General features: G+C 41.0%; 1 protein-coding gene across 1 annotated transcript in view; it reads right to left on the reverse strand.

Moving 5' to 3' along the window:
* TRIM24 (tripartite motif containing 24) overlaps window positions 1–24,048 on the reverse strand; it is a 59,431-nt gene extending 35,383 nt beyond the window's left edge. Inside the window, exon 1 of the mRNA XM_054088129.1 lies at window positions 23,579–24,048. Within this exon, the coding sequence (XP_053944104.1) occupies window positions 23,579–23,942 (364 nt within the window). The 5' untranslated portion in view covers window positions 23,943–24,048. The remainder of the gene's footprint in view (window positions 1–23,578) is intronic.
* Between the last annotated feature and the right edge of the window lie 2,924 nt (window positions 24,049–26,972).

The following is a 26,972-nucleotide window of genomic DNA, read 5'->3' on the forward strand; positions in this document are numbered from 1 at the left end:
TCAATCCCGTAAAGTCTTTGTCTTAATCTTACAGAAAATTAATTCCTTTCCTCTAAAGGGGATGTATTCCCATTGACAATTTGTTGTTATAGAAAAGATTAAAGTAAACATTTATTAGTGTGGACTATTAAGTAGTCACATTGAAAGGTATCACACATGCAGACACACATGCCAGCAGTGTGACATGACTGCCTTCCAACTGTGAAATATGAGGAACTGAAATGTAATACATTCAATACGAATGAGGTAAGTTGTATAGAGACTACCTTCACAGCAAGCAAGGGAAAGCAAACAAGAAAAACATAGGGATAAATAAGCAAGGTCTTCTCCCTCCTCTCCTCTGCAAGACACACTGAGGAACAATTCAAAGACAGTAACAGACTCCTGGTTGAAGAAAGAGCTGAGAGCCAGTAACTCAAAGGGTTAAACAATTAATGGTTTTCTCAATAGAATAAAAGGACAAAGTCAAGTTCAAAACTTGGAGTTTAACAGTGAGTAAACTAGACTGAAATGAAAAAGATCTACATAAACCTTTTAAAGTAGACACCTTTTCTAGGTACACAAAACAGAATGTCTTGTTACCATCGAGACTTGTTTATCATCCATACAAAATCTTTGAATTGCTGGGCATTAACATCTTCCTTTAAAGAGTTCTCACAGTCATCACCACCAAAAAAAAGAAATAATTGAAAGTAAGTTAGGTTGAACTAATCACTTAGGATGTGGAAATCATCACGAAAAGCCTGCAGGAAAATAGTCATGTGAATCCACACTGAGATGGATTCTAGACCTACAGTTACCATTTGAGAGAAGACATGATTTTAGGGCCTTAGAGAAGATCAGAAGAACTGTTTAACCCAGTGAATTTAACATCAGTATATAATTCAGCACCTGCACATTTAACTAAACTGTCATAGGCTTATGTCTGTTCCTGTTTCATTTTTACAGTAAAATACAGAAGTACAGAAACTATTAAAAATTTCACTTTCTGCAGAAAAAATGAATTCCTTACTTTAAGTGCTCCATACAAGATTTTGGTAACTTTTTCATAACGTTCTTCCAATACACAACAGATTGAACTGGCCAACTATAAAGCAGTTCTCTAAAAGTCCGCAAGTTTTACTAAATTACGTCTTCACTCTAGAAATTTAGCCAGCACTTTTCTTTCATGCAAGACACTTCACTTTCATCTGAAAGGCTACGATCACAGAATCATAGAATTGTTTTGAGTTCAGGGGACCTTAAACATCATCCAGTTCTAACACCTCTGCCATGGGCAGAGACACCTCCCAATAGAATTGGTTGCTCAAAACCCTATCCAACCTGGCCTTGGCCACTTCAGGGATGGGGCATCCATGACTTCTCTGGGAAACCCCTTGACCACCCTCACGATGTAGAATTTCTTCCTTATACCTAACCAAATCTGTCTTCTTTCAGTTAAAAGCCATTCCCCTTTGTCCTATCACTACATGCCCCTCTAAAAAGCCCCTCCTCACCTTTCTTGTAGGCCCCTCTTTAGGTACTGGAAGGCTGCTGTACGGTCTCCTAATGGCCCTCTGTTCTCCAGCCTGAACATCCCCAACTCTCTCAGCACAGGCTCTCTAGTCCTATGACCATCTCTGTGGCCCTCCTCTGGAATCACTCTAACAGGTCCATGTATTTCCAGTGCTGAGAATTCCAGAACTGAACACAGCACTCTAGGTGAGGTCCCAGTAGAGTGGGAGAACCATCTCCCTCCACCTGCTGGCCACACTTCTTTTGATGCAGCCCAGGATACAGTTGACAAGCATGCATTGATGGCTCATGTCCAGCTTTTCATGAACCAGTGACCCCAAGTCCTTCTTGGCAGGGCTGCTCTTAATCCCTTCATCCCCCATCATGTCTCGATACCGGGGGTTGCCCCAACCCTTGCACCCAGCCTTGCTGCACTTCAGGAGGTTCAAACACGCCCACCTCGCTATACTGTCCAAATTCCTCTGGATGGCAACCCTTCCCTCCAGCGTGTCAACCACACCACTCAGCTTGATATCATTGGCAAATTTCTGAAAGTACATGTCAGATTTGGTCCAGCTTTTGGTAGTAGGGCATGAGGGAGAGCTACAAGAATATCCTCTGTGAAAAGACACCAGAGTCTGTTCCCATGTCAGACAGAGTCAATTCCAGACTGCTGCAAGGTGGACCAACCACTGGCCAACACTGAACCTATCGGTGGTGCTGGTGGCATCTCTATGTGTTTAAGAAAGGGGAAAAAAAAAAAGAAAAAGAAAAAAAAAGTCTGTAACAGAAGCTCGGATGGGGTAAGAAAACTGTGAGACAGCCCTGTAGACACTATGTCAGTGAAGAAGAAAGGGAGTATGCGCTCCAGATGCCAGAGCAGCGATTCCCCTGTAGCCTATGGTGAAACAGACTGTCCTGCAGCCTGTGGAAGACCACATTAGAGCTGTGTCAAGTCCAACTTAAACATTTTGTCTGAAGGCTGGCCATTTGTGCCCTTGTTTTATGGCACCGGCAATGAATAAAGGAGGGCGTGCAGGAGTAAACACTGTTCCCCCTTGCCTGGCCAAGCTCCTGGTCCTGAGCCAGCCATGGAGGAGGAGATGCAGCGGTGGGCACTGACACACACACCTGACTGCCCTCACCAGACCCTCCTGAAGGAGCTTCTGCAGACACAGGGCAAGACCACCCCACACGTACTCATGGGGCACGGGCTGGCCTTACAAAAGAACTCACAAGGATCCACACAGCATGCATGTCAATCACTCCGATCAGACTAGCTTCACAGGCTGGAAGAAACTGCTGGCCACCCACTGATGTGGTGACTGTTTTCCTTTCTCTATCTTTCTTTCTCCCCTGTCTCTCTCCCTATATATATACATCATTTACCTCGCTGTGTTTACTTGACTGGTATCAATGTGTGTAGGATCAAATCCTAGTGACCTTGGCTGTGTTCAGGGATCAGATTGTAATCTGAACAGATTGAAATCTGTTTTCTGCAACTTTGGGAAGTTGCACCCCCATATCTCAGCTCTGCACCTGAGTTTTTTGGTCTGTTTATTTTAGTCAGAGCCAGAATAAATTTTGCTTTTTGATTTTCACCCCAAGAATGACTTCGTCAGCCGCAGAGATAAAGGAACCACCTTCTTTGACTGTGCAGGTCAAAAGAAGATCCGGACACAAGCACGTAGCTCATGGATCTGGGGCATGACAAGCAGATATCCACACTGCAGTAGGTAGATATGGCCCGAAGGAAGCTGCAGTCTGTCGGAAATCTACACCAGAGAAGGTTCCTGCCAGGAGCTGTGTCCCATGGAGAGGAGCCCATGCAGGAGCAGGTTTTCTGGCAGCAATTGTGGCCTGTGTGGGACCCACGCTGGAGCAACCTGTTCCTGAAGGACTGTACCCCATGGAGAAGAAGCACATTGGATTAGGTCTTGTAGAAAGAGCCCATACTGGAGCAGGTCTTGAAGGACTGTAACGCATAGAAGGGACTCCACATTAGAGCAAGGGCAAAGTGGACGGAGGACGGAGCAGCAGAGAGGAACTGTTATAAGCTAACCACAACCCCCATTCCCTAGCCCTGCTCTACTGCTCAAGGAGGGAATGAATAGAATCAGGAATGAAGGATTGAAGCCAAAGAGGGGTGAGAGGGGTTCAGTTTTTTTTATTATTTTTTGTGTTTCTTTCTCACCAGCCAAATCTATTTAATTAGCAATAAATTTGTCTTCCTCACACTGAATTTGCTTTGCCGATGATAGTAATTGATAAGCAATCTTCCTGTCTTTATCTGTCTCGTTCACAGGGAGAAGAAAGAGAGAGCAGCAAGCCAAGGATAACACACAACACAGGTCCTAGCAACAGACTTCAATGATTCTTGGGGTTGTTTTTGTTTGGGTTTGTTTGCCTGGTTTGAGGATTTTGTGTGGTTTTTAAGGCTAAATGTTTTAAACTAGAGTTTAGTCTTAGTTGATAAGAGAAGTGAAAAAAATAATGGTTTGTATGTAACTTTGCATGTTTTATACTGAGAAGACAGTGCTCTGTCATGTTCCAGCCTTAGGGAGATGTAGAGAATACATAACCTCATGCCAATTACAGTATCTGCACCACTTCAGAGGTCTAATCCAGTCTAGAATAAAGCCATAGTGAACTAACATTTTCTTCTTTCCTGAGGAAAAGGGACTTAAGAGTACTGAATTGGTGTTCTCAAACTAGTCTACCAGATGACACCATACACTACAGTAGCTTAAGAAAAAAATCACTTAAAAGATGGGAGGAAATCTCAGATGGAGGCATGCTAGAGTCTTTCAGTATCAACAATAAAAATGGACACAATATACAATAGGTGTCGGCATATTAATGACTCAACAGTTTTAATAGATTATTCCTACTAACTCAATTCATATTTATAATTTTTTTTATGTACAGTGACTTGATAAAGAAATCACAGACATGGTTTGAAATCCTTTATATCTCAGCCAGTTTTCCAGTACAAAAGCTTAACTCAGACCATGGACAAGTATTCCCTCCTAGGTCCTGTGGCAGGGACAAAACACAACACTGTACAGTAAGGATTGCTGCTCTCCCCAGCGTACTAATAGAACTGATTGAGGAGTTTGATTTCTTTTAGTGCATCAAGAGTCATGTTGGTTTAAAGTCATAACTGACAAATAGTATCAAGACAGGTGGCTGAAGCAAACCTAGGAGCATACACACAAGGTTTTAGCTAACGAGCCGAGAGGTGCTACAGCGAGCAACTAGTTCTAACTTTTCTGAACAACTGTGATGGTGGGATTTCTTATCCCTAACCACACAGACCACTTTGTGCTGCTTTGTATGACCTTTTTGATGCACCTGGATAAACACCTTTTCTCCCCTCTCTGGGCTGATCCAGTAGAACACAGACTTCATTGAGAGAATTTGTCCCATTGCTGAAGAGGGCTACTGCTTTGCAGAATCACAGGGCAGAGAGGAGCAAGACAAAGGTCTGGTGGCCACTCCACGTCAAAGGCCACATCAAAGCCCATGTGTGCAGTAAGACTTACACTCTTCATGAACTGGGAGACTGAGCTAGCCATTATGCCTCTGCCACTCCTTTGCCTATCAGGATGACCAAACAGGTCCCTGGTCACCCCCACCTGCATATCAAAGCAAGTATGCGCATATAGCAAAGTTACACCATAGCCACAGAACAAAGAATCGGAGGTGATCCTGAAAGCAGTATTAATAAGATTTATGAATAGAAACCAATATATGTTGTACATGGATGACTTATGAATGTGGAAACCATGGGGTTTATGTGTTGGAAATGGCTTGATGTATGACCCTGGCGTTTTTCAGATCCCTACACATTCATGGAATTAACGCTGGCAGAGGGGCCAAAGCAACCCACAGTGTCCTTTACCAGCTATGCCACAGATAAGAGGTAAAGATGATAAAGAGCTGGGGCGACTGATACCCCAGATGATATCACTCCAGAAAGGACTATAAGAGAATGAGAGGAATGGGTCATAACTGGAGCTACCACTCAGCTGGTCTGATACCCCCACCAACATCAACATAACATCATGGAACCAATCCCTCCAAACACCACAGCACCTGCAAAAGCTTCACCTTCAGCAACCTCACAGAAACATCTATAAAGACTATAATTATAATCTATAATTATCACTGAACTCCAGACAGGTCGTATAGTCCCTCACAAATCCTTATAGGATATTAATATTGGGCTAAACTTCAGCTTATACTCTTGACTTGGAATTGTAACATTATAGGTAAGAAAATAACCCTTTAAGTGTAGTCTGGGTCCTATTATGTCTCCATCAGGGTGTAACAAAAACGCAGCCACTAAATTAACCTCTAAATTAATTAATATTTCCTCCATTGATTCTTTCTGCAAGAAACTTCCCTATTGCTACAAAAAAACAAAGTTTGAGTTAATGTTTGGAAGTAACCATGTAATGGCTTTCTAACCATGCTTAACAGTATTGCCAACACTTCCTCTCATTTCAAGACACTTGTTTCCCGAACTGTGCTGCAATTTACTTCAGTGCTTTCAAGGCTTGGAGCACTGGCTATTATATGATCTACTCAAGAAGATTCAGCTTCTGAGTAGCAAGCTATTAAAACCCATTTAGTCGATTTCCTTACAGAAATTGGTAAGGAATATAATTCATCCTCTAATGAAACTATAAGAGAAGCATACTATGCCATCAAAATAAGAACTACATTGTTGCTTTAAAGGAAAATAAAAATCCCTTAACTATTTTGCTGTTCATTACCATACTCCCCTCAAATACATAGTTTGGTTAAAAAGAATGAGGGCAAAAGAGAATAAAAAGTTAGAAAGCTGTAGCACAGAACATTAACCCACATACTGTGGGATCATATGAAATTTCATAAATCCATAAATTATTTCTGCAACTGATATTTGCTATATCAAGTATGTAGTCAAGTACATGATCAAGTCAGTTCAATCCTAGTATTTTTGCAATAGAAAAAAGAACAGTGTCTTTAAATAAACATTGTCAGAGCAATTATAATGCAGCAGCATCAGATTCAGGTTTGTGTTTTGGCTAACACTGTTCACGTTGAGCACATTCCTGAGTGGTGAGGCTCTGCTCTTTATCCTGATTAAGAAGGACCTCTAATTCCACGTTAATCCTTGTGTTCAACTAATTGTTGGCCCAATCAGGTTTGAAGAGCTTTAAGATATTTATGCATGAATTGAACAACACAGTTAGTGGCTTCCAGGACAAGTTGTTTTTAAGTGAACAAAGTAATTTTCCTTCCTGAAGATTCTCTGAAAGAAGACTTGCTACAATACCGAATTGCCAGAAACAAAGAGTTGACTCTTGGTATTTTTAATATCATTTCTTTTCAGAATGCCTGACGCTGCACTACACTCTAGAGATACAGAGAGTATCTGAGAAAACCAGATCTAGTACTACTTAGAAGAGGACTATTCTTCCTTAAAAGTGCAAGCTGATGAGAAATTGGGCAACGATGACATTACATTTTCCTGAAATTCCCTCAAGTAGCACCACCTACCATAATGTACACCCTGAAGCTTAAAGGAAATGCCAAAAAGGATTCATTGACGACTCCACCACACCAGAGCCGCTACAAGAGTAGTTAACTAGGGACCTTCAGCTAGTTGTTCTGTTCTTGACTGGACTTACCCTTCTCCGACTGCTTGTTTGTTTCAAACCCCATGTTTCTCCCTCAGCCTTTTGCCATCCTTCCTTCCATTCACTCCTAGAGAACCTCAATTTTTTCTACTGGTAATAAGAAACCCATTTTCCAATTTTAACTGTCATCCATATTATTCACATCAAAAGCAATCTACTGCTTCCAGCCCTCTAGTATCCATTACACAGGGAAAATGCAGGGGGGAAGAGAACCAATAAAATCTTACAGGGTTCATCTGTAAAAAAATTGAAAATTTCAGTGTGCACTAGCCTGAGGCATTGCAAGGTTTAGTGGATACGAACCAAAAAAAAAGAAAAAATATCTGAGGAGCCGAGCACACAAAAACTCCCATGTATGGTTAGAAAGAGGTAAGGTTCCTCTGCAGTCTTAGCTCTCACTGAATCTTAAAAATAGCAGCAGTACAAGGGATAAAACAATATTTTTTACATGGGCTTAAATGTTCAAATTTAAGAATCCTAACAAGAATTCCTTAACTTCCTCTCTTTTAATAATTGATTATTACACAAGTATCTTCATTCAAAGGAATAAACCAAAGAAATCCACTGTCTATCAAGGGCAAGAGGCTTGAAACTGTTTCTCTTCCTGTCTCTGTGCAATGACGCAACCTGATGGAGAACCTACGCAAAGGTAGGCAGTCCAATGAGCTTCTAGATTTGGTATTTCCAATGTGTCAACAACTGTTAGTGTCGTGAAGTCACCACAGGAAGTTAAAGATTTTAAAAGCATAATTGACCTGTTTGTTCTTACTCAGAAGAATGAAATCCTCAAGTGTCAGAGTTTATTTTTGTCAAAATAATTCTATAAGATTTTTATTATTTTTAAAGCATTTCCAGCATTGCTCCAGTGAGCAAGTGAAAACATATTACTTAACTTGGGAGGAGTTCCATAATCACCATCATGATTACCGCGAGGATGGTAAGTGATAAAATCCCACATTTTCATCTACTCATTTGTGCCAGGATAGTCGTTCATGCAGCTGTATATTGAGCAGGATCAAGCACACATGGCTCTTGAGTAGGAGGGGAAAACCTCCACCCTTTTTAGCAGCAACATCCATTTATCAAAAAATAAGGCAGCAGTAGAACCTTACATTCAGATTTTGCTTGAACCAGGTCTAGACACCACATTGCTAACAAAAGTAACAATGCCAGCTCTCCTGTGATTCATTTCTATTCTATACCAACTCACAGATTTATGCTGCTATGCAATAAGCTGGATTATGGACTACAACATGGAATAAACAGGGTCGTGCCGGAAGAGAAGAGTTAAGTTTCCACCATAATAGTTCTCACTGGCTACAGGCTTGCAACACCTACGCTACTTTGAGGAACAGTAGTCTGGATTTTAGACATGGAAGGGAAACCACAGCATGTTCTTACTCTTCCTCACGAGTTATACAACACGCTGTGTCCTCAGCAATGCCATCTCAAGCCATTCAGTAGAATAGATTTACGGCATATACTGTATTATTTCCACCTCAGTCTTCAATTTCCTGGGAGTGCATTCCAGACTACTGAAGCATCCTGAGACAATAGAAGACTGCTCTAGTCTGCCCCAGTTTTGGCTCATTTGCGCCTTCACTGTAGCAAAGAGGTTTCAGAGCCAATTTAATTAAGCCACTGGATAATAATTTTTAGACCCAAAAGGGCATGTTTTGTTTGCAGATGCAAAGTTGTTCAGGGTTTTTTTTTCCCCACCACTATAAAAGGAGGACTTAATGTTTTCCTTTTTTTCAGAACAGATCAGTCAAAAAAGATACTATTTCTCTGAAAGAGAGCTCTCTTTATTAAATGGAGTGCTTGGAAGCAACTGGTAACTAGCTTTCTCCAAAATAACATAGTCATTACAGAATAAATTAATTAGGCTTGTGTAAGGCAATTTTCCTTTTTTTTTTTACAGGAGCCTTATTTGAGATTTTAACTATACCGATTTCAGAACAGAAAATACTAAAAAGTTACACATACAATTATTTTTTTTTTTTTAAATGGACAGGCTAGTTAATATGAACAGAAGGTATGTTAGAGACTGGAAACAGTGCCAGCTTTAAGATTTTTAGCATAACTACACAGAATGGTAGGGTATCTCAATTGTGACCTACAGATCTTTTCTTCTCTCACTGTGTATATAGACACCATTAATATTTGCAAGGTTTCATTAAAATGCATGGGGTTGAGGATAAACTGGTTATATTTACACAGGTCATGTTCTTCTGTTCAAATAAGACACTCAGAAAACTTAAGTTGAGATGATATCATGTGCAATAACATCTGAATCAATTTTAAAAATAATTACTGCTTTCCTCTTGTTTCTCATTAAGCCAATACTGGTGCTGTAAAATTGGCAACTTCTTCAAACCAGTTTGTTCCAGAAAAAGCTGCTCCTGTCTAGTTCTGACAGGCTGCTGCTGCTAGTGGAGGGGAAATAGGTCAAACCAACAAGCAAGCACATCTCAAGGGGAAACTGGCACCTACTGCCAAAATATAAACAATCAAAGCAACCAAGAATCTAGCAGACAAGTTTATTAAAATCCTAATGCTTTATTTACCACCCTTTAAAACGTAAATAGATTATAAGCAGAAAAATACTGCTAGCTGTAATCCCCCCTCTGGAAGAGTGTTACAAGCCAGTTTTTATGCTGCAGTGCATTGACTTTCTTGGAAAGCACTGCAGAGCTGAATTAAAATATTTCAGCTGCTCTGTGAAATGGTTCATTGTTTTTGCTATATGTGCCTGATCTTCAACCACCTCAAATATCACGTATTAGACTGTAAAAATTGTAAATTTTGCAAGGGCTGACTCTCCAGCCACTTCTAAATACCTTACGAAATTCTGAAGGGAGATTATATGTTCACGTCATCCAAGGCTGTCCAATGCATTTCCTTTGACAACACAATTAGAAGAAGTGTCATAATGGTAACAAAAGGAAATACTGCTATTGTGGAATAGACAATATTTAAGTACAAGGCAATGAATTAAAAAAAACCTCACTTGTATTACAATGAGCATCCTTAAATGACAATGCAGAAGCTGCCAACAATTATGCCAATTGTCACTGCTGACTGTGATGAGCACTTCTTTCATTAAAATTAAAATACATTCTTTCAAGTCCTGAAATTGTCAAGTATTTCCAACTTATATGTAATGAATTTAAGCATATAAGATGTAAGGATTTTTGAGATTCAGTGACATTCTTGTATCATTTTCTCTGAGCAGCCTAGTATTTAAGTTTTCAAGTTGCTAACGTTTTGAAAGCAGGTTTAATGCTGTTTAGATTCATACATTCTACTGAAATACCACCTTACAGACGCTCTAGGATCCTGTCAGCTGTGCTCAAGTCTATTGTATCCATGTGCTTCTGGAACAAGGAAATTAACACCTTTCTTCCTGATTAACAACATGTTAGCATGTCGTTATTACAATTGAAAAAAAAGATCACTGGGGTAAAAAAATTTCTGTTGGCAGAGAGTCTGGCAAGGAGATGGACTCCACCTCAGAGTCCTAAGCAGCACACAGCTAGTGGTTATTTCTTTGTAGCAAGAAATTTTGCAGTCTGGTCTTCATATCTTACAGTTTTCATCTACTACCAGCTGTCAGGTCAGTAGTAGTAGTACAATGCATCTATTACCAGAAATCGTAGTTATAAGAAGTAGGTAAACAGATTATCATCTGGGCAGTTGGAACCAGGCACAAGCCAAAGAACCAAGCCTTTCTGGAAAGTCCTGAAGGAGTTAATTCTTTTTAATGCTTCATTGAAAAGATGAATATACTCCAACACATGACATTTCACTGTTTCACCCACTTCCTCTGTTTAGCCTCAGATACCATAATGTTTCAGTCAACACTAAGCAGATGTGAAGGTAAAATGAGCCTCAAAAACAACTTCTAAGAATCTGTACCACACTAAGGGAACCAAGTTGGAAGAAGCAGTTGTGCAAACAGTAGATAATAGGCCTTAGTCAGAGTATTTCAGGAGAAACATTATTCTAAACAGGAACACTAATGCAATTCAAAGTCTTCAGATAGCTCATGCTATTCCCTCTCTTTGAGTACTCAGGTGCAGCTTTCTTTCACAAGTCTCTTCCTGTTCTCAAGATGACCATCACTCCTCAGTAACTAGAAGTGACCTATCATGACTTGGGAAACTAGCCTCTTGGCCGTCTTTTTTAAAGCCACTAACCTCAGGGGAGCAATTCAGCTGCCTAAGCAGATATACCTAATTTGAGGAGGATATCTTGACTGGCTTCCCGCTACTGTTCCAGAAGGAACTAAGTCTCCTGTGGATTGTGCAGTATAGCTGCCAGCCCTTTTTTGAACATCATGGGCATCCCAGAAATTCAGAAGTGGCAGAAAATATTCCAATCTGGAGAGCTAATTCTTCACTTGTCTACCCTACTCCATGTACCATTGTTATTATGATTTCAAATTCCTGGTGGTAAACACAACGGAGGTATACTCAGATGATGCCTTATAAAGTACCCAAGCAAAACATAGTAAGCAGTTCCAAAGTTATTTTAGCCAAGTTTTCCTTAAGTGTCAATATCTGGAGCCCTCAACTTGTCAACCACAGTGTTTGCTGCATCCATCTGTATTCTGCTATACAGGTTTTTATTTCTAAATTCTCCTCGAGGACAGACTTAAGAGTTCAGAAGTCATCAAGATCTCTATCACGTTTCCTTCAAACTATCTTAAAATATAGATTAGAGTGATTTAAAAACCATAATGAAAGACTCTATCAGCTTTATCCATAAATTGTATATGCAGGAAATGGATGTTCAAAAGTACTCAAACAATTTGCAAATTTAGAATAACAGGTTCTACCTTTGTTTAGGTAATTTTGTTTGGTGATGGGGTGAAAAGAAGAAAACAAAAAGGTAGACTGATATACAACAATACATTTTGCTAATTAATGTCTCCTCAATATATTCTTCAATGACAATATGATAACACCATATTTACCACACAAGTATAATACCTAGAATTTAGGTACCCAACATTAAGAAAGAGGAATTTAATGTTTTCATCAATAATTTCATAGAATCACAGAATCATAGAATCTCCAGGTTGGAAAAGACCTCTTGGATTATTGAGTCCAACCATTCCTATCTGCAGCAGTGTTGATTTACATGAAGCTCCATTCACAGTTAGTACAGGCCTAGGTAATACAGTTAGCTCATGGATCATCCCATCCCAAAAGCAGATGTCTACACTTGGTCAGATGAATCATAGCTTAAAAACATCCACTTCTTTCTGGTAGCTACACAAATACACTGCGCATCCAGTTCAATTGCAAGAATTCCTCCAATATTCTAAACCCAGTAAATGGAGAGGAGAAGATCCTCCAAGTTATCTGTAAGTTACAAGCATTGCAATTTTGGGTGTAACAGGAATAAAAAGCCAACTTGCTTTATATTGCTGTGTTATGCATGCCCAGTATCCTACAGCATGGCTGTAACGGTTCGAGCAGCAAGGTGACCAACTTTTTCCAGTTCCCACATAACTTTTAAGACTACAAATCTGGAGCAATACATGCATTGTGAGATCCACAAAGACTATACAGTCCCCAAGAACCAGCATTAATTAAAAAGCAGCTTTGTTCCTTCTACTCTGACATCGCACTAATAATGGAATCACTGAATGTAACTAATAAAATGCATTCCATGATGCACCAACTGATCAAGTAAGATTTCAAATAGCTGCCCTACAGCTCTTAGAAAACAGCGAGTTACACTGCTGTTCCCACTGCATATCTACCAACAGTCTCTCCTGTAATTTGCAGTAGATAACTGAGCTGTGAACTAGACCCTGTTGGCTGATACGAACATCCACTAAAGAAATCTTGTTTTCCTATGGTTTCCCCCATTTTCCCAACACCAGAGAAGAGCTCCTTCAAAGGCATTTTCCCAGCATGTCACTCTCGGTGCTAAGAATGAAGCGTAGGAAAGTGAAACTGGCACCAAAAATGGTCTTCATAAACACTATTTACCTGTCCTTTAGATTTAACTGCCTTTTCAGGCAGTACGGCACAGAAGACTGACCATATATTAAATAATAAAATTCTGGAAACATTACACTTTGCATCCCATACCTCTTTGGGAATGAACTAGGATCACACTTTTATTTGTACTTTATTTTTAAGGAATATTCACAAGGATTCAACCATGGCATTGTGGTGCTTTACCTTTTTTTCCCAGCATAATGACAAATTAAAAAGAGTAAAAAAAATGAAACACCACAACTTTAAAGTAGAACAGCAGCAATTCTGGCAAAGGTTTGATATCAGACATCCAGCAGCTCATAGCACCTATACAATATTCTCAATAATTTAAACCACTCAAAAGGCAGTCAAAGAAACCTTATTAAATCTGATCTCATCCCAATGAGAAACGGAAAAGGAAAAACAAATATACACAATAAACACAATCAGACTGGAACACAATACAATAACGGTGTTGCTAAATGGACTTTAAAAGGATGCAAGATTAGCATTTAGCTTCTTGAATACAGGCTACATTCAGCTCTTACACAAAGGGTGGAAAGCAGGTAAGAAGACTGCTAGCTCAATCCATTTGGCATGCCCATACATAAAGCAGTCTTCATTTTGCCAAAACAGCTTTTGGAATGATTATTTTGAGAAGAGATCTTTGACTTAGCTGAATTTAAACAGCAAAGACACATGAGCTACCATAAACTGTCTTTGCTTCTAAGTTGCATGTGGTTCCATTTATAAGGCCATCTCTAAGAAGGAAAAGGCAATATAGAACTGTCTCTCAACATACAGCTGGACCTGCTCAGTCCATCAAGGTACACAGAACTCTACTGATGGTGCCAGTCCCAATAGTTTATAAAACAAATATTTGAGTGGCAAGAGCAATTCCGGCAGGTCATTCTTAAAGATACAGAACAAGACTCTGTTGCTAGGTGGGGTTTCTTGTTGCTAGGGTTTTTTTTGTTGTTGTTGTTTAATCTTCAACGCTAAAATACGTGGAAAAAACACAGGTCCTCCCATACTTTCTATCTCAGGCTTTTCTGAACATGCACAACCTTTAGCTCTGCCTTTGCTATGAAGCAGGGAATAGCCATCCTACTTTACGGCTTTAAGTGTAATGTTTGACGAAAGGGCTGCTACCATCTCCAGACTCACATTCAAGCAGTCTGTGGGAGGCAAACTACACCTGTGTTTATCCCAGTGAAGAATTCCATACATCCATATTTTGAGATAATACTCAGGCACCTCAGTTTAAAGCATGAGCTCTAAACCCACATCTGAGTTTCTTGCATACGGACTGAGGAAAAGTTAAGTAGAGCTTCTCAAAGGAGAACAAGTTACTTGAACATTTGTTTAAACTGAAAAATCAAAGTATTCTAAATTATTTAGGGGGTTTCAAAGAAAGAGTTGCTAGACAGCAGGTTACACTCTCACAGTCCCCACTCCAATGGGAAGATAACAAACAGTTGAAGGCCAAGTTGTCTGTAGTTGGTAAACTCAATAATTTATAGGCCGAACCAACTGGAGAATAGCTGCTCGTGCATGGTGAAAGACGCCCAAACAAGACAAAAGCAAGTAAGGAACAGATGTTGATGACTGAAAACCCACTGCTTGAGCAAGCAAAGGTACTACTGGAGCTGGGAAGCTGTAAACACTCAAAAGAGCTAAATATAATCCTGGACTATGCTACCTCCAAGACTTCAACATTCCTGAGACATGTAGCCATTATCAAGGTCCTGCTATCAGACACTGTACATCATTATGGAGCTCTCTATTCACTCAAAACAGCTTCTCTGGTAAACAGACTGCCTTTATCTCAGCTTGTGACTGATCAGTTGGCCACTACCTTAATTTATCACTTTGGGTGTAGAGAATGCTATGAATTTCAACTTCTACTTGAAAATTATTGGAACAATAGTTACAAGTCAGAATTTTTCCAAAAGGCAAAGATGATACAAAGTTACTTCCACTTATCTTTAAGCCAAGTGACAAGGAAGATAACTATTTTACACTCCTATACTACTTTAGCAAGTAGTTTACTCATTTTAAAGCAGAGTCCAGGTTGAAAGAAATAGTATGTTTCAATTCACACTTTTGCTGTTCAGGCCAATCCTGCATACTCTTCATTTCTTGTAACAGACCTGTTGGTACTGGGCTGTTTCATAACCATAGACTGGTTTGGAATGGAAAGAACAAGATCATCCAGTTCCAACCCCCCTGCCACGGACAGGGACACCTTCCACTAGATAAGGTGACTCAAAACATCATCCAACCTGGTCTTAAACACCTTCAAATCACTGTATTTTGCTCCCACTTTAAAATGTCTTATTTCTAGCCCCAGCAGTGCTGCAGCTCTCTAACTCTTTCCTCCCACCCACTCTCTGCATAGCTGCCAGTGTTCCTCCCCTAATATGCATCAGCATAAGAAGTACCCTGACAGAGGAAGTTCAGCAGCCCAAGCGGAACATCAACTTCAGTTAGACTGGCTTATAGCATCAGTTTACTAAACTCTGACTCCACACATCCATTACCATGTTGCGACTCTATAGCAGATGCCTAGAAATGAATGAAACAAATTAAGTGAACTTCTAAGTTTATTACACGTTTTCTGAACTCAACTAGACATCCAAGAAAATACCTGGGTTTTTCCCATGTCAATATATGTAAAAATAGTCTTGCTTCTTTTTTCACCATGTACAGTACAGAGAGATGTGTCAGCTTGCTGGGAAAATACACAGTCAACTTTTCAAATTAGGTAACTGTTTTAATTTTAAGGGTATTTCGCCTACAGTCTTATTTTATTCAAACTGCACTTAAGGGACTGCAGTAGAAAGAGGAACTCACCAATTAAACAAAAAAGTTGCCTGTGGCAACTTACTTTTCAATCAGAAGCAGGAATCTTTCTATAGTCGGAAAGTAAATGGCTCAGTTCTCCTGTCCATGTACAAGGGTTTAGCACTGGAGTTGCAGATTTCTTTTCTGAAGTGAGGATGTGCCAGTGACCCAAATCCACTTTAGAAACCGGGGGCCTTAAAGAAATATGCATGCAGTTCAAACACTTGAGCCGTGCTTACCATTTTCTTTCTCCCCCTGTCCCATAGCCTGATGGTAAACTTCTAAAATAACTAGAGAGCTTGTTTCAAAGTCAGTCCTCTGTCACAAGTTAGTAATGTATGCAAGGTAATAACACAATTTTCTCCCACATAAAAGCTTCAAGTAAGCATTTGCCTGAAGCACTGGAGAGAAGGTATCGAGTAATTAGGAATGTTCTTTTGCTCAACCTGACTTTACAAGAATGTTTCTTGTTAAGAATTGTGTAATTTTCTTAGTTACTTCACACAACTGTTTCATGTGTTCTTTGATGTTAAATGTTTATGGTTTTGCACATTCTCTGGCCACTAGAAAGTAGCTGTTCAGTCAGTTCAACTACAGCACTGACAGCCTCAAAGCATGTTTGAGGTGCAAGTTCATAGTAAAGAGTAAATATCTCCACAGCTTCCTAATTGCTGATTTAAGTTTTAACAGTATCACTGCAATTTTTTTATAAAAACAATTTTTCTGTGACCTTTAAATTAGCCAAAGAAGAAAAGAATGCATTATTAAACTGTTACAGTAGATAAAAGTTAAATAAGAGATACTAAGTCCAACAGATTTTGCTACTATTCAAAATTTAGTTGGATCATCTGCATAGGTCCAGTGTTAACAGGGCCATATTCACCTGAAGAACTCCGGCTGACTGTTAGGAAATCAACAAAAATTGTATTAAAGTATTTCATCTTACTGTAAAAATCTTTTAAAAGTTCACTTTCCAATTTCAAAATTAGACTTCTTATAAGCAGTTATTCATACTGAAGTACAGCCACATTAAAATTCTCTTTTAAATTCTTTCTGGTTTTCCCCCCGTCTTGTTTTTAGATTAGATATAATGAGCAAAATACCAGCTTCACAAGTTACTACTACTGGGAAATTCCACTAAATAATATGGAAATTCCACCTACAGCATTTTAACAAACTGACACAACCCTGGAATAAAGACCAGCTTCTTTAACAATACTGCATTCAGAATCAAGAGTTTCAACAAAATTCCCTTCTTAAATTTAACAACCTGGGTCAAATTGCATGAATATGCTCACTTAGCTCTTCAGTACCTCACTCCAATGAATGAGATAGCCCACAAAGAGCACACTACTTCTTAGTCAACTTGCCTCCTAATGAAGGTATACATCATTTTATTTTCCTTCGCTCTTCAGAAAGGTCATTTTCTTAAGAGGTATCTCTATCATATGCAACAACCCGAAATACTTTCAACTAGATACACATCTGAGAATTTGTAATACACTAGTGTATATACTTCCTTCCTGTTACCTTATTATCCAGGATTCTTTTACACTATTAAAAGTACTAATTGCTTACCACAGACATTATAAGCCCATTTGGTACCAGAACAGAGAGCTAGGTTGGCCTCTGAGGATTTAAATCCTCACTTGAGAAAAAGTTCCATACAGCAGTTCAGCTACATTGCTAACTTTGACAGCCTAGCTTCTAAAAAGCTTCCAATTCCAATGATCCTGGCTACATTACTGCAGTCATTTTAACACTTCTCTGATGTTTCTGACGGTTTCAGCTTTTCAATCTCCTACTTTCTATTGGTGAAAGAAGCAAGAATGTAAACACATCTAACCTACTCTCAAAATACTATTCTGTAGACTATATGAATGATAACAAGCTTATATGCTTATTAATTGGAGCAAGCATGATTAAAGCTTCTTTCAGCATCATATAGTTGTCTACCTTAATAAAGGCTGCATAGATACATCTACTGATTTTTGTGGAATTCGTGGTAGAAGAGAAGGCAGGAATTTTTGGCAAATACATCCTCTACTTCAAACTACGCTTGTACAATTAGTATCATATATCATCATACATATCTTTGAATCCTAGACTAGTTTGGGTTGCAAGGGACCTTAAAGGTGATTCAGTTCCAACTCCCCTGCCATGGGCAGGGACGCACCTTACACTGGATCAGGTTGCTCAAAGCCCCATCCAAACTGGCCTTGAACACCTCCAGGAACAGGGCATCCATGACTTCTCTGGGCAACCTGTGCCACAGACTCCCCACACTCACAGTAATAAATTTCTTCCTAATATTTAATTTAAATCTACCCTCTTTCAGCTTAAAAAAACATTACCCCTCATCCTATCATTACAGAGCATACTTTTTTTGTAAAAAAAAAAGGGCATTATAATTAGAGAAATAAGAATGTTCTCTAGATAGTAAAAACTTGGAATGTTAATCAGTAAACTAGTTTCATAACCTTCTAGCTAAGAGGTTTGTCCACTACAGACTATCAAAACAATAATATTATATTTCACCTGTAAAAAGCATTCAGCATTGTTACAATACATTATCTCCAGGGCTCCAAAATGTTTCAATTCAAAGTAAGCACTAATCAATAAAAGTATGAAGAATAAGTATATCTTTCTTATAAATATTCCTCTAATGTATATTATTTTCCAATATCAGTGCTCCCAAATCACCTTAAGTTTGTTCTAGGTTAAACAATTCAGTTCTTGAGGACACCACAACAGAAACAGGACTTGTGAAAGGATGCACAGATGCAACCATGTATGTGTGAGTGTGAGTTTATGCCCACACAAATAAAACACAGATCTTTTGTAATAGCAAAGATGAGGAGAATTCACTTTAAGCAAGTGGCAATACGAAAGATGAAATGGGAATAATCACATGTAGCAGGCAGATCAACAAAAATCTTAAATTGTCTTAGACTAACAAGAACTGGAAGGAAAACTGATCTTCACTATAAGAAAGTTCAAATAAAGCTATTATATCCTTTGAACAAACTAATAAGGATCCTAATCTTATCAATCTTCCTGAAAGAAGGAAAGAACACGTTAGTTACAGAGAAATAAGAAAATTAAAGTTATTTTTAAAGCTGAAAAGTCAGATGAAGTGATGACACTGGAAAGCCCAGATATCAAGATCAAATGAGAGTGTAAAAGGGTTTAAAATCATCTGGATAAGGACTGACTGTGGAACATAATAGAATAACAGACACCATCTGCATACATGTGGGGATATCAAGGCCTTATAGAACTGCATGGGTAAACAAATATTTCTGGGCATTAATAAGCTGAATTACAAAATAAATGCAATCATCGGTGAAATCCTTGTTTAGTAACTCTGAAGTATTTATTCCTTAATTAACAGCAAGTATCAAACATTTGATATGTTAGCCTCGACACTCACCAAGAATTTATATCCTGGGAGTGTTCAAATATTACCCGCTTTTAACATTCATATAGATTTGTTTGATAAAAGGTGTGTCTACAGATAAAACAAAGAAAAGAAATCCTTCTAATATTTTTCGTATTGACATTAGCGAGTTTCAATCATGATATGTATTTCAATTAACAAGTTTTTTCACCATACCAGTTCCCAATCTATTTTGTGTACAGATTGATGGTAACGAACAAACAGGTATGTTTAAAACAGCAAGCAAAATAAATAGTTTTGGAAAGAAATGGAATCTCAATCTATAACTTTGCAGCTTTCATGTGCCTCCTCCTTCATATTTAAAAATACTACAGAAGTACTACAATGTCCAGATACTTACAAACACTGTCCTTTAATTAAGTATAGGCTACTACTCAACTAGCCCTTGAAGCATCACCCACAAAACTGGTGCAAATGTCAGATTTCTAATAACAGCCTTCTTCAACACACCAGTTATAACTTGCACAATCAAAAAAAAAAAAAGGCCATTTGAGAAAAAGGAAAACACACATGAACTTAGCCAAGATATTTCATAGCAGTGCCTGTAGACACTTGCACATAATCTAGTACCGCGTTTACAGAGCCACTTTTGCAGCATTCCTCACAGTTCACAACATTCTGTGCCTGATAACCTATTTTTCTGAAATGCAAGAATAAAAACCTTGCCTACATCAAATAACTTAATCATTTGACATGCAGGAAACAAGCAGCAAGTTCTCCAGTGCTAACACCACTGAAGTCTGATGCACAGTTGATTCTGCCACACTCCTGAAACTTCAGGAATAGTAATCAGAAACTCCAGATGTTCTTTTCTATGGACATTCTACGGACATTTTCTTTCAAAGCTTCATGCATGTGGTAGTATAGATTATATCCATGCTAGGAGGCTTTGATACCCACCTACTTTGGAAGAGGAACACTGATCAACTACCACCACAGTAAACTCCTTCACAGGTCTTGATGCTTCTCTTTCTTTGCCACTGTCCATGCTCACAAGCTTCATACTCAAGTAAGCATCAATAATCCATAATTCACTCTAGATCTTAAAGTTCAGAAGATTTTTTCATAGCACTCCTTGATTAGTTATTAGTATCTTTACAGAAAGAGCCAACATTCTCCCAAGTAAACTCGTCTGTACATTGGAAGTTGAAGGAACATGTTATTCTAGAAAAGCAAAGAACTGTTTCTACTTGGTTACAGTTTACTGAAGATAAAAAGCATACACAGATTATACTTGAAACTCAGTTCCTCTTTAGCTACCCATTTCTCAACCAATTTGGATGTTAGCACAACGCTCCACCTCAAGATTGGCTCAGTGAAGCACTTTTCAAATCATATTCTCTCCTCTGCTCAAAACAGGCTTATTTCTATCAATCTTTCTTTGAGCCTCTTTTTGTGCCACACGTTACTGCCCGACACGTGCACAAGCAGTCTGCCTGCTTATCTTTCTGCAGCTTTTCATAGTTTGCACTTTTATTGTGCTCCATACCTAGGCCATTCCTTCCAGTGCAAATGGCTTCCTTGCTGTTTTATTTCTTCAGTTTAGTCAAAGCAATCTCATAATTTGCATCATGAGAGGCATTTACTATCCAGCTTTCTAGGGTTATACTCTTCAGTTTGTTTCTTCAGGTCACTCCTCAAACATTTTGCACAACATATTACCAGAAGGGGCGACGTATTCACACTCGTTTCTTCTTCCTTCCTTCTGAGAATTTGAGAACTCCTACAACCAAAATATTTTTCCTCAATATAAACAGCTTCAAATACCAACACTTCCTCCTTCCCAATCCTAACTTAAGTTTACAACTTTTTTTATATTAGTTCGAAAATGGAAAGCAGCCAATGCACATTAAGTTAGGCCTCAGCTAGCTAGTATACAGCCATTGTCATTTTAACTGGGCAAGAAAATGTGTAAATAATGCACCAAGAGTGCGAGATCTTCACAAGTTTTTTCTTCCTATCGGACAATGAACGGTAGCATGGAAGCATGAAAATAACTTGAAAGAAATGTTCAGAATATAAAAATAATGTCACTAAGAAATAGTAGATCTGTAGAACCAGGAGGAATATATACTGTATCATTCATTCACACGGAACCAGCTCACGTAGTCAAAAAGAAGGAATAGAGCTACATGTTTGCTGTTGCTACAATTCATTATTTCGTCTATCCTTGGTCCTCCCGAAGCTGATGTTTGAATAGTACTAATGTTTTCATTCTTATGATGCATTTAATTTCTCAATCAACTAGAGTACCCCTATTCCCACTATATTTAAATAGAACATCTGGGAATCGAGCTATGCTGTTCATGACCTCAAAACTCCTAAGATGATAATTATATTGCCTCTCAGCCTATGTTGCAAGCCCTGAGCTAGCTGCATCTCCGACCTCTTTTGACATTTCCAAGTATCTCATCTTGAAATATCTCACTATACACCAAAGCCTGAGCTTTTTCTGTTCTTCCCATACAGAACTTCACAGATCTACTTGATTAGTTATTAGTATCTTTACAGAAAGAGCCAACATTCTCCCAAGTAAACTTGTCTGTACATTGGAAGTTGAAGGAACATGTTATTCTAGAAAAGCGAAGGACTGTTTCTACTTGGTTACCGTTTACTGAAGATAAAAAGCATACGCAGATTATACTTGAAACTCAGTTCCTCTTTAGCTACCCATTTCTCAGACTCACAGATGTGTATGAGCAGCAACATCTCCTGGATCAGTGAAGCTTAAATATGCTGGCTTTGGGTCTCACCGATTTTCCCATTCTGGGACTTCTGATTATGCAGTTTAATTACTTACATAAATTACACGCTAAAATGAAAGACTTAATTCACACACTAATGCAGACATCCATGCAGGTGAAGAGGCTCAGCAGATCCTGTCAATAACATACTCGGGACTTTCTCAGATATTCCAAAGCAAGTCTGTCTCTCCAATTGTCCCAAATACTTCCTCTCTAGAGGGTGTTCCTTTACGAATTGCTGCAAACACTTCGCATATTCAAGTTGCAATCCTTCTGGTCAGCAATGCTGGCAGCATGGTAAAGGTTTCCTAAATGCCTTTCAGGATAATGGCCAATACTTGCTGAAGAATGGCCCATCTGGAGTAGTCCGAACTCGCCACGTGAGCCCTCACCACACTAACCGATAAGCACATCCTCCACTAATACCTACAGAGAAGCTCAATTTCCATCACTCTTTTCTGTTCAAGTTTCTCCAGGATCTTCACCTATTTCCACTAGAGGATGCTTGTATGCATCTTTTTCTAAGATGAAGTTGCTTTCAACAAAAGCAAGTGACCCACTAGACCAAAGAGGGCTACTAACAAAACAGAAAAAACACCAGGGAAGTACTTTCAACCCGCAGGAGCTTCGCACATCTACAGTTGTTTGGTTGGTTTTGGCGTGTTTGTTTTGTTTGTTGGTTTTTTGGTGTTTTTTTAAACACATGGACACACGCTACGACGGCGGCACGGGAGTTCCCCAAAACTTCCTCGCGGCGTTCTCCCTTCAGCAAGACAATGAAAACGACTCGGTTTTACATCACGGCATCCCCAGACCGTTCCAGGCTGAGCTCACACGGACAAGTGTCGCTGCTCGCCCGCACTTGTCACCGCTGGACGGGAACACACACAGACACACACAGGGCTGCCCTCCAGGCGAACTCCAAACTCCCAGCCTGGAAACATTACTTCAATCAGTCCGTTCCCTCGATACGTTTCACAGCTTTAACCTCCGGATTAAGGATTTCTGCCCCTCAAGCCCTGCTGAGTGCGGGGAGGAGCGGCGGGCTCCTCTCCATCCACACCGAGAGGTCCTGGGAAAGCAAAATTCCAGCCTTCCTTTCCGAGGTGGGAAATTTAAAACACAAAACCAATAATTTCTATATAAAACAAACAAATAAATAAATAAAAAAAAAACCACAAACCAAAACCAAACACACACACACTCCTCGCCAAGCTCCGAGCGCTCACCCGGCGCTTCCCAAATTCCTGTCGCGACAGCTCGCGGGGGCCGCTTGTGTCCCGTCCCGTCCCCCCCAATCGCGACACGAGGACCCCCGAAGGGGGAGGGGAGGGCAACAGCACTTACCGGGCGTGCAGTGCGGGGGCAAAGGTGGCGCGGAGAGGGGCGAGGAGGGTGCGGCGGCGGTCGGCGGGTCGCGGGGGGGCAGGGAGGGGGCGGCGGGGGGCAGCATGAGGTACCGCTCGGGCTGCGGCAGGCAGCGCAGACACACCGAGTGCAGGCAGGGCAGCAGCTTGGGCCGCCGGCTCTGGATGGGCTGCCCGCACACGCCGCAAGTGTCCAACAGGTTGAGCGGAGCCGCCTCCCCGCCTCGCTCCGACGGGCCCTGCCGGCTCTCGGCCTCGTTCTCTCCGCTCAGCGACGTTCGATCCGACGGGCAGGGCGCACACCCCACCGCCGCCGCCGCCGCTCCCGCCGCTGCCTCTTCCATTGTCCTACGCCACCGGAGAGGAGGCGGGGCAGCCCCGTTGCCCCCGCCGCTTCCCGCCCGCGCCGATAACACCAACAACAACACCACCGCCGCCGCCGCCTCCTCCTCCTCCGCGCCGCCCGCGGTGTTTGTGTGCCTGCCCGGGGAGGCGCGCGCCCGCCCGCCGCGACGAGCGCCCGCCCGCCCCTCGCCACGCCCCCCCCCGCCACCACCGCGACGTGCGGCGAGCCCGCCACGCCCCGACAGGAACCAGACCCAGCGCTGGCGGAAGCCACGCCCCCATATGACCATGCCCCACGAGGCCACGCCCTGTTCACTAGACCACGCCCGTTTCTCCTTTTTAGACCACGCCCCCATCCGAGACCACGCCCTCTAAAACCACGCCCCTTGAGGGCACATCCCCGTTAGACCACGCCCCCACATCGAGCCCACTGCCCCGCTCTCCCTGTGAGATCACGAGCATTGAGGCCACGCCCCCTGAGGTCACGCCCCATTCTACCTTTGAGATCACGCCTCTCTCTACCACGCCCTTTTAAGGCCACGCCCACGTTTAGGCCACGTCCCCTGTGGGCCACGCCCCCGCCTTCTTCCCGGGGGTTGGTGGAGCTTTCCCAGCAGGTGCTCACAGGGTTGCCCAGAGGCGGGAGCGCAGCCGCTGCCAGTTGAATCGTTAAGGTTGGAAAAGACCTCTAAGATCATCCAGTCCAGCCGTTAGCCCAACACCTACAAAAGCGTGTCCCGAAATGCCACGTCTACACGTTTTTTGAGCACTTCCAGGGATGGGAACTCCACCACTTCCCCTGGCAGCCTCTTCCAGTGCTTCACCGCTCTTTCTGATACAAGGATTAGTTACAAAAAGTGGAGTAGTCTTTATTTCAGCTAAAGTAATGTCTGATCTAAGTAATTATGTTTTTTGAAAGTTAGACTTCCAAGCAGCGCTTTCCCAGCCACTGCTCGTTGTTTGGAGATGACAGTGCCTTGTGTCCACTGTGGTCTGTGCTGAGCAGGTGTGTCTGCTGGGATAACTCTGTTTGCAGCCTCTCTGTATCAAACACAAGGTCAGGCAGAGCTGGAGCCGACTCCAAATTAGCGAGAGGTTTAACTGTTGAGAAGCTCACAATAACATTAAAATTAGTCCTTGGAAAGTAATGGAATATGCATAAGATTTCTGGGAAGATTTATCCATCTGCATGTGTGAGTGGGACACGCATTCTGTAACCGGCTCTTGTCTCCCTGCACACGACTGATGGAGATTGCTCCTCACGCTGCCCAGCCCTGATAAAGGGTGTTTGCTTTCTAAAGCTCCAAAACGAGTCTTAGAGAGTTTATTTGCCACCATTTTTAGTATCATTTCTGTATTGAATTTTTTCCTAATATCCAATCTAAACCGCCACAGTCATAAGTTGAGGCCATTTCCTCTCCTCCTGTCACTTGTCACTGGGGAGAAGAGACCAGCACCTCACTACAACTTCCTTTCAGGTCATTGCAGAGAGCAAGAAGGTCTCCCCTCAGCCTCCTTTTGTCCAGGCTACACAGCCCTAGTTCCCTCAGCCGCTCCTCCTAAGACTTGTTCTCCAGACCCGTCACCAGTCTTGTTGCCCTTCTCTGGGCACGCTCCAGCATCAATGTTTTTCCTGTACTGAGGGGCCCAAAACTGAACACAGTATTTGAGGTGCACCTCTGTGGTGCTGTTCACCCACCAGCACACACTCACCATCTCCCCATGGTCCCACACTTCACCAGCCCACACATGCTGTGTAGAAGGCTTCATGCCAGCCCTGCTGGAGACCATGGTCCTCTCAGCCCTTCCCAAAATGTCTGAGTAGAATGCCTGCTCTGTGGCTGGCAGCATGTGGGCAGACTGGCACTGGCTGGGGGAGAGGTCTTCACCTCTTTGAAAGCTGGTTAAATAGATTGTCCTCCTCTGCTTTATGTGCAGGTCTCTGTAAATTCTGGCCCACGTTCAGTTTGGCAGATCACACCTATGTGTCCATGAGGAAGCACAATGCCCAAATGAAGCTAATTGTGATGATAGAATTAAAAAAGTATGAAAGAAAAGTATATTTCTGGTTTTGTTGCAACATTCTATTGAATCGAATGCTTTAACTTACATATATGTGCAGAGATAAAACGCTGCTTACACGTTGGCCACAAGTCAATCATACACAAACCCAAGTGCCTCAGAGTATTCTAGATGGCTCTGCACTTAAAATCCCAAAGCAGCCAGCACGCTTCCTGCTTCCTTGCTATCCAATCACAACCCAAACATTGGATCCGTAATAAACGGGAGCAAAAAAAGTCATATATGAAAAAATACAAATTTATTCAGTGCATAAAACAACTGTGTAGAGGAGCATTGTCATGATTCAGCATGTCTCACAGCCATAGTTTGCCATAACAGAAGAACAATACTATAAGTTGTTTCAAGAGGGAAAAAGCAGATTTGTCTTTATAATGAGGAACTGTTAAGAAATAAATGTCATTCCCTGCTTAAGAATATAAAGAGCGGACAAACCACACCTTCTCAACTCTTGACATGCCAATACATAGGAAAAAAAATGTCACCGGTAGCAATTTCCTGAACCACACCTTCTGCCTTCCAGTCCAGATGTCTCTCTCTCTTTGCTTAGGTTCAACCAGTGGTAGGGTAGAGCCCTGTCTTTCTCTGATCCTACACACCGTCTTGGCTATCCAACACCCTGCAGTGATGTTCTAAAAACTCCTTGCGATGGGAGCTAACACACTGGGAGCGTGTAAGTGTTAATGACAAAATAGGTTTGGGAATTAAGACTAAGGATGATGGTACAGGTTCTGTAAGGTGCAAGAGTATAAAAAATGCAGTTAGAAAGGGTCTCTTGGGAAGCAGGCAGTAACTGAAGTGTGTTTGATTAGTTTTAATAGCAAACAGGATTGGAAAGTAAATGAATAATATATTTGTGAGGGGTGATATCAAGTCATAAGATCATCAGACTATATGGTTCCTGTAACTAATATAAGCTGTTTCTCCAGTGGTTGTCAACACAGGGAAAC

This window comes from Cuculus canorus, chromosome 1, assembly GCF_017976375.1.
Source record: "Cuculus canorus isolate bCucCan1 chromosome 1, bCucCan1.pri, whole genome shotgun sequence".
NCBI lineage: Eukaryota > Metazoa > Chordata > Aves > Cuculiformes > Cuculidae > Cuculus > Cuculus canorus.